This window comes from Bombina bombina, chromosome 5 (genome assembly GCF_027579735.1).
Source record: "Bombina bombina isolate aBomBom1 chromosome 5, aBomBom1.pri, whole genome shotgun sequence".
NCBI lineage: Eukaryota > Metazoa > Chordata > Amphibia > Anura > Bombinatoridae > Bombina > Bombina bombina.
Window position 1 is genome coordinate 757,630,879 of NC_069503.1, and position 15,135 is coordinate 757,646,013.

The 15,135-nt window shown below is 38.4% G+C and overlaps 1 protein-coding gene across 2 annotated transcripts in view; it reads right to left on the reverse strand.

Moving 5' to 3' along the window:
- The window catches only part of ATP9B (ATPase phospholipid transporting 9B (putative)), a 1,400,042-nt gene that overhangs the window by 74,940 nt on the left and 1,309,967 nt on the right, over nucleotides 1–15,135 (reverse strand). For both annotated transcript variants that reach the window (XM_053714846.1, XM_053714845.1), the window contains exon 27: nucleotides 1,090–1,147. In XM_053714846.1, the coding sequence (XP_053570821.1) occupies nucleotides 1,090–1,147 (58 nt within the window). The remainder of the gene's footprint in view (nucleotides 1–1,089; nucleotides 1,148–15,135) is intronic.

Consider the following 15,135-nt stretch of genomic DNA (forward strand, 5'->3'; position numbering starts at 1 on the left):
ATTGACATTCATGTAACTTTAAATTAGCTTTAATAATAATAGAATATCTAGAGTCAGATTTGCTCAGAACGCTTCAGAACTATATGGTTGTAACAGATAACTTATATAGAGATAATGTTGTGAGGTCCCCTTTAATTTGTGGTATTATTATTTTAGAAATGTTCTGTTTGGCAATATTCTAAAATCATTAAACTCCAATAACAACTATTGAGTTTACTATCCAGTATGCAAGACATAAAGTAGCAATAGTTAAACACTTTGGTTTAATAATAATATGAAATGACAAAATGCCAGGGCTGCAAATGAATGATTTATTGGCATCTTGTTGCATGATTATGATTGAGAATGAAAATATATCTGCATTTAGTGTATATAAATAATGTTAGTTTCCACTGGCTGAGAATATACAATGTCAGAAGGACACCATTTTCATTTCAATAATGCAGTTTGCTTTGTCAATGATATCAATGGTAATATTTAGTCAATTTGGTAATTTATGACATAAAACATTATTGATAAATTCACATATGATTACGTAAACCTGGTGGAGGAATTAGAGTATACGCGCTCAATTTTTCTATCTTCTATACAATTGTTTATTATATTTTTTCTTACATATATAAACATTTCTTTATTCTATTCAACTGTCCTACATTTTGATTCAAATTGTAAACATGATAGCAGTATACAAAATAACAAAACATTAATATGGTATTTGAAATATAGAGATCTGAGTTTTTTAATTTTGCAAAAGTTCCATATATCTTACACAGAAAATCTCAAACTGGTATTAATTTCTCTTCAGATTGAATACATGCAATGTGAGAAGCAAAAGGTAAAAATTTTCCTGGATTAGACTTTAATTAAATACAGCACTGATTTTAAATGGCATGCATCAATAAAAACACCAATCACCCACAATGCATTGCAGATTGGCAGGGTGTACTGCTTGGCTATCGATTTACCTGATAAAAAGAAAGCAATATATGACTGTTGATAAAATTTTAAGCTGGCGGAAGCAAACCTGGAACGAAAACAATAATGGTAGACAAAAATCCTTTAGTAAAACTAAATGAGGTTCTTTCCTACCTTGGTATATGCTGATTAAAACCCAGATGAGGAAGGTTTTAAAAGACAAGGATCTTCCCTGTGGATAAAGAAGGCACCATTACAAGATATCCAGTTCTATCATTCAAAACAAAAAGCTAAGCTACAAATCCAACTTTGGATTTGCATTAATAAAACAACAGACAACAAATCTTCAAACTTTATATGGTTTATATTTATTATATATTATAATATAACCTATATATATATTATAACAAAGCTAAATATGAAATAAATAAAATATTTTAATTACTGATTTAAAGGGCCATAATAGTAGAAAAATTACATGTTCTAATTTTTTAGAGCGGTTCATTTTCTTACCATCAACCCTACGCTACCCTGCAAAGGGATTAAACACACAGTAAAAGGGCGCTCAGGACCCATGGAGCACTGCTGGTCTCGAATAGATCAAATTAGCAGTTCTAGCTGCACAACTAAGATGCTTGCAGGGGTTAAACACAAGGTAGCACAGGGTTGATAGTCATAACATGGTATGCTCTAATTAATTACGACCCTTTAACACTCATTTTACCTGCACTACAGTTTTTACTTATAAATCTTTAAATAACGTTCTGTTTTCCTGTTTATAATGTGCTGGTATCTTTTTTATCCTATTATTAATTTCACCCTTTGGGAGTCTCCATAGGGGAGATGGAGGATTCCACGGCCAGTGTGCTTAGAGAGATACGGCTATCAACCTCAATGACAAGATGCAAAGATAACCTAAAAGGTTTGTTTGGGGTCGCCATGTTCCTTGTTCAGAGAAGAATTGCCAGGTATTTCAGGCCTGGACCGTTCTTTTTAGGTAGAGACAGAATAATATACTAAAGTTCTCCTCTGTGAAAAGCACTACGCCAAAAGAGGCACACACATAATTGTTTTATAAATGTTTTTTAACCAGTAGGTAAAGCACATGACAAGGAAGAAATAACAAACACCAAAGCAATACAGATTAAAAGGAAAGTCATGGTTTTTACTATAAAACATTATATAAAGTATTATCTGTTTCATCAAAACTCTCACTTCCATGAGTCAAATAAGATTTAAAGGAAATAATCAAAGGTATATGTAATTTACATTTAAATAACATGCATAAGGGTCATGTAGAAACATTTTCAACATTCAAATGAAAATGTGCAGAATATTGATCTAGAACTTTTACAGATCCTATTCCTGCATGGAGTGTACTCTTCTTACGGTCGCCGCCATACACTGAAGTTGAATGCAAGGTAGCCGTTTCAAAATGGCGTCCCTTGCATTCCTATTCGCTGATTTGATTCTTCAAATTCAAATCAGCCAATAGGATGAGAGCTACTGAAATCCTATTGGCTGATTTGAACAGCCAATAGGATTTCAGAAGCTCTCATCCTATTGGCTGATTTGAATTTGAAGAATCAAATCAGACAATAGGAATGCAAGGGACGCCATTTTGAAATGGCTACCTTGCATTCAACTTCAGTGTACGGTGGCGACCGTATGAAAAGGACGCTCCGCGCAGGATGGGATAAGCTTCCAGGATGGCTCCACTCTGTGCCGCCGGGATGAAGATAGAAGATGCCCCCGGGATGGATGAAGACCTCGCCGCGTGGATGAAGACCTTGCCGTCTGGATGGAGATGAATGTCCGGACTTCAGAAACCGTGAGTAGATCTTCTGGGGTTAGTGTTAGGTATTTTGAATTTTTTTGTGTGTTTTTTTTTTTCTATTAGGGATGGGCACTTGGAAAAGAGCTGAATGCCCTTTGAAAGGCAATGCAAAAGAGCTAAATCCCCTTTTAAAGGCAATGCCCATACAAATGCCACTTTAGGGGCAATGGGTAGCTTAGTTTCTTTTTAGAGTTAGGTTTTTTATTTTGGGGGGTTGGTTGGGTAGTGGGTTTTACTGTTGGGGGGGTAAAAGAGCTGATTTCTTTAGGGCAATGCCCTACAAAAGGCCAGGGGGTGTTTTTATTTTGGGGGGGCTTTTGTATTTTTATAGGGCTATTAGATTAGGTGTAATTGTTTTTATTTTTGATAATTTGTTTATTTTTTTCTGTAATCTTAGTGTTTTTTATTTTTCGTGATTTTAGTGTTAATTATTTTTGGTAAACTTAGATTTTTTTACATTTTTCATAGAATTTGTTTTTTTTAGTTGTAATTTAGATTTTTTAATTTTTTTTGTAGTGTTAGGTTTTTCTAAATTTGTAATTTAGATATTTTAATTGGTAGTATTTTTTATTTTATTAGTTATGTTAGGTTAATGTATAGTTTAATGTTAAGTTTATTTTTATTTCACAGGTAAGTTTTTATTTATTTAAATAGAGATATATTGTAATTTTAATTTAAAGTTAGGGGTGTTAGGTCTAGGGGTTAATAGTTTAATTTAGTGTTTTTTTGCGATGTGGGGGTTGGCGGTTTAGGGGTTAATAGGTTTATTTAGTGGCGTTTATGTGGGAGGCCGGAGGTTTAGGGGTTAATAACTTTATTTAGTGGCGGCGATGTCGAGGAGCGGCGGAATAGGGGTTAATAGCTTTATTGTAGTAGCAGCGATGGGGTGCGGGAGAATAGGGTATAATAATTTTATTATAGTGGCGGCGATGTCGGAGAGTGGCGGAATAGGGGTTAATAACTTTTATTAGTGGTGGAGATGTCGGGAGTGGCAGATTAGGGGTTAATAACTTTATTTAGGTGTCGGCGATGTTGGGGGCAGCAGATTAGGGGTGTCTAGACTTGGGGTTTATGTTAGGGTATTAGGTTTAAACGTAACTTTCTTTTCGACATAAACATCAATAGGGTTGTGTTACGGCGATCGACATTCCGCACTTCAGGTGTTAGTTTTTTTTTCCCTAACACTCTCTCCCCATTGATGTATATGGGGGAAAGTGTGCACAAGCACGTCACAGCAGCCCTTGGATTTTGTGCAATAAGGAGCTAAACGCCACCATATCGCACCGTTGTTAATCTTCTGCTGGCTGGTGACGCTTCAGGCAGTAAAAGCACTGTAGCGCTGTTGGTTTCCTTTTTATATGATAGCTGCGCATAGTGCAGAATTTGTAATTTCTTATACGTCTGGTGGAGTATCTTGAGGAGCTTCCAAAACCCCCCTTACTGTTGAAAAAGGCCTCTGTTAAAACCAGCTGTATCCTCTGTATGAAATCCATTTTTTTCCTTCAGTTGGAATCGGGTATTCAGGTATTCTACGCGTTTCGGCTTTTCAGCCTTTATCAAGATTAGACTGATTTACTGCAGGAAAGTACTTCTCTGTATATAGTACATGCTTGGCAAAAAAAGGCTGCTTCAGGGGTGGTAACTAGCCATAGTACAATCTATTATGCTATTGTTGGTTCCCTGGTTGAGCATTTGCTTCTCTCTTTTTGTGTATGCAAATTATGAGCCTTGGTGAACTCTCTCTAAGGGTTATGTGGGAAACCAGATGTGGACCCGTTGCTCAATGTCCCTAGTGGGATATAGCTGCAGCTCCCTGACAAGGCCCACACTAGGCCAAAACGCACATCTGGGGTTTTACCATTTCCCTCATTCAGAGGGGGATTGCCTGGTATTTGGAGCTAGACTGTACTGTTAAGTCAGGATCAGACTAATATACTATAGGATTTTTTTCCCTGTATATGACACATACTGGGAAAAAAGAGTCTGCTTTTAGGGTGGTAGCTAGTCACAGAACAAGCTATTACACTATTGTTTGTTCCCTGGTTCCCTTTTTGTGTCAACTGATCTAAGGCATTATGGGACAAAAGAAATGTAGATGGACCAAGTGGTTGTTGTCTGTTGTAAAGGCCTGATGGGTGTGTGAAAATATGAATATAACTTGTAAATTATACAAACTTTTAAAGAGACAGTCTATACCTTAGTCATATTAAATGTTTACTTTAGATCAAGCTGCACCCTTTCTATATCATGCAGCAGGAACAGTAAAACATTAATATTGTTTCTTTGAAATGACTGCCAAGCTCCACCGACTGATGATATCACAATCTGGGCTGCATATGGCATCCAATCACAAAAGGCTCACTAGTTGGATTCAATACACTGTCAATGCTATTCCGCTTGTAGACTGTCACCACCATAAAATAAATTAATTTATCAGGTAAGCATACATTTTGTTTTCTTTCATAAGGTGTTGAGAATCCATGATCCATTACTCCTGGGAACTAATACCCAAGCAGTGGAGTCAACAAGTAATTTGGACAGGACAACATTTTTTTGAAAAGAAGGCACCTAATTCCCTGACACTGCTGCCTAGAAGACTTCCCTACCAAAAGCTGCTTCAGAAGTAGCAAAAACATCAAAGTGGTAGAATTTAGTAAAAGTATGTAAGGATGACCATGTTGCTGCCTTGCAAATTTGTTCAACAGAAGCCTCATTTTTAAATACCCAGGATGTGCAAACTGATCTGGTAGAATTAGCAGTAATGTAGTTTGGGGAGAATTTCCGACTTCCAAGTTAGAGGATTGTCTAAAATCCTTTGTAGTCTGCAAGTTATATTTTAAAGCTCTAACTACATCTAAATTATGCAGAAGCTTTTCTTTAGAATTTCGAGGATTAGGCAAAGAGAAAGAACAATAATTTCCTGATTGATGTTATAAAAAGACACAACTTTTGGTAAAAAGTTAAAAATTTCTCCTTATAAAATGGTTTATCCTACTGAAAAATCAGACAAGAAGGACCGCAGCAAAGAACAGACAATTCAGAAACTTTTCTGGCAGATGATACTGCCAAAAGAAACAATACCTTATTGGCCCAGTGAATTTCCTTGGCAGATTATGCTGCCCGGACTGGAGGTTTGACAACCAAGAAACCTCTATTTTTTTCACAGGAGCCTGACACCTCTCAAACACTAGGACTCATTCTATTCTCGAGCGCCAGATTAGCACAGCAAACAGCGCCCTGTACAGAAACAGCAGCAGTGACCTCAGGGATTGTAGTGCGTGTTACAAGGCTGCAACTGCTGGACAGCTCAAAATGGAACAGAGACACCATCACCGCTACGAGAGGACCGCCATTTACTCGAGGCACAAGTGTCAACCGCAAGGAGGAATTGTGCTACAAAGCCGAAGCATTGAGTTGGGACATAGATTGCTCAAGGGGTGATTCACCTGTGATTCGTTGGTCTGAACGGCCTAACCTGTAGACATCAAATATCAAACAGTAAGAAATCCGGAGATTGTGATTTGGCGCAAAAATGACAAGCACCTTCTTGGCTGCCTGGTTCATTACTACAAGATTTACTCAGCTGTTGGTAGGCCTCGACATACTACTGGACACCGCAAACTCACTGGATACAACTGAGACCGCAAGATGGGTAATGTACTGACTGTACACCTTTGCTGATCACACTACCACACTGTGGAAAATACCACACCAGTTATAAACTGCATACATAACGAACTCAGGGGCTCCTGAGAGGGCTCATTGTCCCTAATCTGGACAGTACTCTAAAGGCTCTTTCAACATATCTTGCCTTTATAACACCACAATTCATAGTCGTTTGACAGTGTGGAACTTTTAATAAAGGCGCATGTGGATAGATACAGCATAACTAAGAGACGCTACAGACAGACGTGTTGCATAACATAATCGAGTTGTGACTGACTTCTGAGTTGTGTCAATCACTTAGCCAAAGACACTGGAATTGTGGACTTAGGAAACGGCTATAAAACTGTCAAGAGTTGTGCATAAAGATAAGTGCTGTTCTTAAACCTGAGAAGTATCGAAACACATGTACAAATCTCATGTCCTCTTTTTGTTTCATCTGTGTTGACATAATACTGTTGCACTTTCCACTGAATTGTATTGCTAAAGGGAACAGGGGTAGACTGTTTTATTACAATACAGCTTACACTCATAGCTGAATAGTGCTTCTGAAGTGTTTGAATTCAATATATGTACTTGCATTACTTTAGTGTGTATATTACTGTTATATGGGTGTATGGAGAAATATTTAACCAGCAGCCCCATGGCAAGTCGTAGCAAAAACAGTGACCGCAGAACTAAAGCAGGAGTAGAACCTGCTAATAGACAACCTACAGACCGGGGTAGACACTCTTACTGATGATGTTAAACAGTTTTCTACAAGAGTCGCAGACGCTGAAAATAGAATATCAGACTTTGAGGACTCAAATGTCGCAAATATAGGCAAAATTGAAAATTTAGAAATATAAGCTATGGCCTTACAACAATAACTAGATGATCTTGAAAATAGGTTGAGGCGCAATAATGTGTGTCTCCTGGGTCTGCCTGAAAAGGTTAAACAGTCGGATATTTTGCAATTTGTAGAAACAACCCTGCCCACATTGCTTAATATTCCCCCTGTAGGCTTCGTTGGTAGTGTAGAAAGGGCACATAGAGTGGACCCAGAGAAGTTTGGTGCAGGAAATATGTCCCAACCCCGACTAATAATGATTAAATATCTACACTTTCAAATCAAAATTGCAGTCTTAAGGGCATATAGAAAAACAAAATGTATGCTTACCTGATCATTTTTTTTCTTTCTCTGCATACTTTTTACAAATTCTACAAATTTAATACTTTTGCCTCGGCTGAGGTTTCCTTTGGGAGAAAGGTTCTTTAAGCGGTGGTGCCTTCTGTTTAGGTCTGCCTGTCTTATTCTCCCTCCCTGTTCATTCCGTGTCCCCTAGCTTGGGTATTGGTTCCCACTAGTAATTGGAATGATGTTGTGGACTCTCCATGTCTTAGGAAAGAAAACAAAATGTATGCTCACCTGATAAATTTCTTTCTTTTCACGACCCCACCCTTAGATTAGAGAGTAATTGTTTACTAAACCTCAGGCACTTCTACACCTTTGTGTTATCTTCTTTTTCCATTTTCCTTCGGCTTAATGACTGGGGGTTATGGGTAAGGGAAGTAACACTTAACAGCTTTGCTGTGGTGCTCTTTGCCACCTCCTGCTGGCCAGGAGTGAATATCCCACTAGTAATTGGAATGACGTTGTGGACTCTCCATGTCTTAGGAAAGAAACTAGAAACACTGAATTATGATAACGCATGACGGCTTCTGTTTCAGGACTTCTCTGTTGATCTTATGAAACGCCGCAGAGAATTCTTACCTCTGTGCTCTAAACTTAATAAAGAGGGAAAGCAAGTCATCCTTTTGTACCCAGCCAGGCTTAAACTTATAACATCAAGAGGGCCTAAATATTTTGACATCTGAGGCTCAAAACTACCTGGAAATGAGGAGAACTCCTCCACATAGCCCTGCACATGAGCAGCCTCAGGGCGAGGAAGGTTGATAGTTCAGTTTCTTTAATAACACCTTAAATTAGGCTAATTTTTGACCTAAGACACTAGCCTTAATGGCTAATAGAGATAATAATCCTGGATATGTAAGAATGCATATCAACAGTTTATACTTTTTGAGTTGGATGTTGGATAATGTTTATGCCACAAGCATTGAAACCAAAGATTACCTGTGTGAGGATACGTGCTGTGCCATGACACCCTGACAATCCCACACCTTAATGTTAATTGTTGGGGTGGGTGGCAACGCTACAGCCTCCTAAAAGTTTACCAATGTTGGTACGAAGGGAAGTTGAAGAGATGCTGTTTAGGTTATTTGGGTAGTAATCAATTGATATGGCATTATAAGAAAATGCTCATTGTAAGATATGGTTATATACCTTTTTCTAAAACATCCCAAGAATTATGTGAATCTGTAAATATTGAGAATGTGAGTTATCATTTATATCTTCTTGGACTGGGATTGAGTAAATGCAATGCTCTGACATGTATCTTTTGTATTTCTCAGTGGAATCATGGGACACAGGACCGATGGGACCCAGGGACGATTTTTTCTTTCCTCTCTCTCCCCTTCCCCTCTTTCTTCTTCTCTTCTCCCTTCCATTCCCTTCTCAGTGCTCCCCCCCTTACATATACACATGGGTCGATAGTATACAAAACAAAAAGTCACCTTTAAATTATATTCCTGGAATGTAGGGGGTATTCATTCACTCATTAAAAGAACAACGATTCTTACTCAGTTGAGGAAAAAAGGTGCATACATTGCGTTTCTACAAGAAACTTATTTGTCGGATCTGGAATATGAGAAGTTAAAAAGGGACTGGGTGGGAAGGGTTGAAGTTGCATCATATAAAAGCGCTAGTAGAGTAGTGGCTATACTTTTCGGTAAAAAGCTAAATGTAGAGAGCATGACGTTAATCAAAGACACAGAGGGAAGATATATAATTGTACAAACGCAAATCACAGATAGAGTATATACTTTTTGTAACATTTATGCCCCTAACCAAAAAAAAAAAAAGAGTATTCTGGGAAGCCATAATAGCGGTGCTGACTCAGTTTCTAGACACATATACTGTTCAAGGCGGAGATTTTTACTTGACTCTGAACCCGCACTGTGATAGACTTAGAGAAATATGTAAATCGACACAAAAATGATTCCCAAAAATACTGGACAAATTTAAACTGGAAACCTTTCAGAGACTGACCACATCCTTGGATGTTGTAGACATATGGCGCCAATTAAACCCAGACGCAAAAGATTTCACGTGCATTTCACGCTCCTCCCCTACTATGTCACGCATTGACCTGTTTTTTATCTCAAACTCTTTGATACCCCAAATCATTGACGCTAAGATTGGGGAAGTAATTGTCTCTGACCATGCCCCTATAGCACTATTTATAGAGAAAGACATTCGATTAGTAACAGACAGACCTTTAGATTCCCAAAATACTTAGTAACTTAACAAGAATTTCAAAGTCCCCTGGTTGAATGCTGGGATGAATTCCACACCACTAATGCACAACATCTAGAAATGCCTGAACTATTCTGAAACCCTGCTAAATTAGTACTTACAGAAAATATTATCCCTTACTTAGCCCGTAGGAAAAAAAAGATCACAAAAGACTAGGAAAACTAAGGGGTAGTCCAGCAGAAGCTTATCTTCTTTATCACACTACACCGTCCAGACAATATTATCTTTTTTAATATAAGATATTTTCATTGGGAGAGTGCTTCTATTCCTTCTTTTTCAGCAGCATACATTACTTTAATACCCAAAGCAGGGAATGATAGCTTTCTTCCTGAATCGTATAGGTTGATTTCTTTATTGAACTTGGAGTACACAATTTTAATTAAACTCTTAGCAGAAAAATGTAAGTATATACTCCCACATTTAATCCAAGAGGATCAGACGGGATTCACGTTTGCGAGATCTTCTGTAGTCAATGTTCGCAGAGTTCTTCAAATAATTCAATACTTTTGGAATAGGAAACAGATCAATGGGGGGACGGGGATACCAGATGCCTTCCTGTTGTCATTGGACGCAGAGAAGGTCTTCAACCGAGTGGAGTGGGGGGCATCTGTTTTTAATTTTCTGGACCCTTCTTGTCCTTTATAACAAATTTATATCACGCCCCAACAGCTAATATCTGCATTAATAACATGTTCTCTTCCATGGTACAACTACAGAGAGGCTCCAGGCAGGGTTGCCCACTGCCCCCCCTGCTTTTTAATCTAGCTCTGGAGCCTTTAGCAATAAAACTAAGACAGACATTCCCGGGTATTGACATAGCAGGGGACCCCCAACACTTAGCATTATTTGCAGATGACATACTCTTATTTGTACAAGACCCACACCTGCATATAACATCCGTTATGGAGGTCATGCAAGATTTTAGTTCCTTCTCGAGCTACAAAGTAAATATGCAAAAATCTGAAATCCTGTGGTTAAAGAAAGATGAAAGATCAAACTTTACATATCCCTTCTCGGTGGCTAAACACACCATCACTTATCTTGGGATTCAAATTTCAGCCAACCCTAATAAATAATACACTAACAATTTGACACCCCTGTGCTCCAGACTCCAGAGCCAGATGAGAATTTGGAAATCCCTTCCACTATCGCTACCGGGAAGAATTAGTCTTATTAAAATGGTAGTGCTGCCACGTCTATTATATCCACTCCTTATGTTACCTCTATTACTGACTAACGCTGACATCAAAATGCTAAATTCAGCAGCGCATGATTTTGTATGGAAGGGGGGAAAATCCTGTATAGCTACAGATAGGCTGAGTTTGAGTTATTAAAATGGGGGCCTTGCTCTCACAGACTTTAAATTTTAGAATTTGGGAGCATTGATTCGCTTGGTCATAGACTGGCAAGTAGGCACACACCATTTTCACAGACCCAATCTAGAACAGGCAGTTTTAGGGAATATATCATTGGCTTATTTACCTCATTTGAAAAATCTCAAGAATGTCAAGGCTTTAGGCTTAGAATTACTGTATAAAGACTTTTGGGAAGGTTCACCGTTTCACCTTATGCAAACCTTATATAAAATGGGGAGATTCTCTTTGTCAGGGATTTATTAGGTACTTATACACAGGCAAATGCAACTAGTACAACCAAACCTGGAAGAAGGGAGGGGTTGGGAGAAATCTCTTAGGATGAAATGTGGGATAGCATAGAAAAAGCTAGAAAGGCTACTCTGTCTGCAATGCTCAGGGAATCTCAGACGCGTATAGTTCATAGGACATATCTGACACCAAGAAATATGGCTAAGTGGGTCCCTGATTGTATCAATAAGCGTGCAAAATGTTTGTTAAGAATCTCCAAATTTACTGCACTATATGTGGTTATGCCCATTGATATGCCAATTTTGGGGTAAGATCCAATATTGGATTAAAAAAAGCTGGATATCCCAATCATATAACACCCAGACACTATCTTATTTATGAAATGGGATCCACAATTTAGACTATATGACTCTGTGAAAATGTATACTTAAACTATGGATTCAAAATGTAATCGGTCACTTGTTTTACAAACATGGTAAAATTACAAATGTTCACAGAACAAATAGATGTGAGAATGGATGTACAAAACAGATTAAATCTTTTTCTGCGAAAATGGCACAGACTTATACTAACATTTAAACTGGAAATACAAAGACAGATACTGCTACCATTCAAAGACACCACAATATTTCTGGAAAACTCCCTAAGAGGAGAATCGTCACACATCTTTTCTCAGCAACAAGTACTCTTAGGCCTTTTGTAGATCTCATATTCCAACCTTAACCTCTTTACCTCTATACCATCCTAACCCTTCCCCCCTCGTCTCATCGAGAAAGGTGCACTATTATAAACACAAGTGCAAATCGAGTAATTAAAATGGTAAACATTTGTCTAATGCCAAGTTTGAATGTTATCTAATTGTAGTTACTGGTTTGTTTGTTTTTATTTTTTATTTAGTATGTTAGAGTTAATTTAAAACAAAGAAAATAAGGAAGAAAGGAAAAAACATCAAGGATGAGTGTACTTGCTCAATTTTAAATTCACTGTCGACAATTGAATAGAATAGAAGCAGTCCTACAGGCTCTCTACAAACATACACTTAAAGATCCCTTTCTGCAAACAAACATTTGAAGACCTCACAGCAATAAGCAGTCCTACAGGCTCTCTACAAACATACACTTAAAGATCCCTTTCTGCAAACAAACATTTGAAGACCTCACAGCAACAAGCAGTCCTACAGGCTCTCTACAAACATACACTTAAAGATCCCTTTCTGCAAACAAACATTTGAAGGTAATTCATCTATCAAGACAATGAGTGCCTTTTATTTTTCATATCTATTGGGCTAATTTGGAATTGGTTTTTAACATTCCCCTCTCCCAGCTACACCTCCCCCCCTCCCACACACACACACACACCTCTACCCTTATCAACAGGAAGTCTTACCTTTAAAACTCTCTTTCTCACACAGACCTCACAGCAACAAGCAGTCCTACAGGCTCTCTACAAACATACACTTAAAGATCCCTTTCTGGTTGCACTTGCTCACCAAGCCTCCTTCCACCCTGGTGTTTACCTTAATATATAAACTCCTAACAGCAATTAGGTGCAGCTGTCACTAATTATCCAGGATAGACACTACTTCACACTCACAGCCTCTGAACTGACACTTTATCATATTCTGTTACACTTTTCCAACCCTCATTTACTCACCACACATTTCACTCACTCTCAGTTTACACTGCCTTACATCAAACATATCTCCCTTCTCCCTCACCTTTTGTGTCCATTCCCTCTCCTTTAGATTGTAAGCTTGAGAGCCTCTCTACCTGTAGGCCACTTTGTATTTAAAGTGAACTACTACTGATTGTGCTCAAGGGCAGGGCATTCCTCTCCTTTTGTATAACTCAATTATTGCACCTACAACTGTAATGTACAATGCATCCCTGTAATGTTCCATTATTTCTTATATAGCGCTACGTAATCTGCTGGCACTTTATAAATACCTGTTAATAATAATAAAATAATAATAATGTATTGTTCCACTCTTTATATGGATCTGCCTTATTTGATGTATCTATTCGATATTGAAAAAAAACATGAAATTTATTCTTACCTAATTTTCTTTCTAATGACACGGTGAGTCCACGGATCATCATAATTACTATTGGGAATCAATACCCAAGCTAGTGGACACGGATGAAAAGGGAGGGACTCCAAGGAGGAGTTACAAACTTAACCATAGGCCGAATTCTTACCAGGGCCTGACAAAAAGACTGAACAGCGGGCACATTCGCCAGACGTTTATGTAACAAAATAGATAAAGCAGAAATTTGACCCTTCAGGGTACTAGCAGACAAACCTTTCTCCAGACCTTCCTGGAGAAAAGACAAAATCCTAGGAATCCTAACTCTACTCCAAGAGTAGCCCTTAGATTCACACCAATACATTTATGCCATATCTTGTAATAAATCTTTCTAGTCACAGGCTTACGTGCCTGAATCATAGTCTCAATAACTGACTCAGAAAAACCACGCTTAGATAGAATCAAGCATTCAATCTCCAAGCAGTCAGCTACAGAGAAACAAGATTTGGATAAAGGAAGGGACCCTGAAGTAGAAGGTCCTTCCTCAACGGAAGACTCCAAGGTGGAAAGGATGATATCTCCACCAGATCTGCATACCAGATCCTGCAAGGCCACGCCGGTGCAATGAGAATTACCAACGCCCTCTCCTGTCAGATCCGAGCAATAACTCGAGGAAGAAGAGCAAACGGAGGAAACATGTATGCCAGACTAAACTTCCAAGGAACTGCTAGAGCATCTATTAGAACCGCTTGAGGATCCCTTGACCTTGAACTGTACCACTGAAGATTGGCATTGTGATGAGATGCCATAAGATCCAACTCCGGTTGACCCCACCTGAGAATCAAACTGGAAAACACCTTCGGATGAAGCTCCCACTCCCCCGGATGAAATGACTGTCTGCTCAGAAAAAGGAAATTTATGCTTACCTGATAAATTTATTTCTTTTACGATATGACGAGTCCACGGATTTCATCCTTACTTGTGGGATTTATCCTCCTGCTGACAGGAAGTGGCAAAGAGCACCACAGCAGAGCTGTATATATAGCTCCTCCCTTCCCTCCCAATCCAGTCATTCGACCGAAGTTAGGAAGAGAAAGGAAAAGCTAAAGGTGCAGAGGTGACTGAAGTTTAATAAAAATAAATATATACCTGTCTTAAAAACGACAGGGTGGGCCGTGGACTCGTCATATCGTAAAATAAATAAATTTATCAGGTAAGCATAAATTTCCTTTTCTTTAACAAAGATATGACAAGTACACGGATTTCATCCTTACTTGTGGGATACCAATACCAAAGCTATAGGACACGGATGAAAGGGAGGGACAAGACAGGAACCTAAACAGAAGGCACCACTGCTTGAAGAACCTTTTTCCCAAAAACAGCCTCAGAAGAAGCAAAAATATCAAATTTGTAAAATTTGGAAAAAGTATTAAGAGACGACCAAGTTGCAGCCTTGCAAATCTGTTCAACAGAAGCATCATTTTTAAATGCCCATGAGGAAGCCACAGCCCTAGTAGAATGAGCCGTAATTCTTTCAGGAGGCTGCTGTCCAGCAGTCTCATAAGCCAGACGAATGATACTCTTCAGCCAAAAAGAAAGAGAGGTAGCAGTAGCTTTCTGATCCCTACACTGTCCAGAATAAACAATGAATAATGAAGAAGATTGACGGAAATCT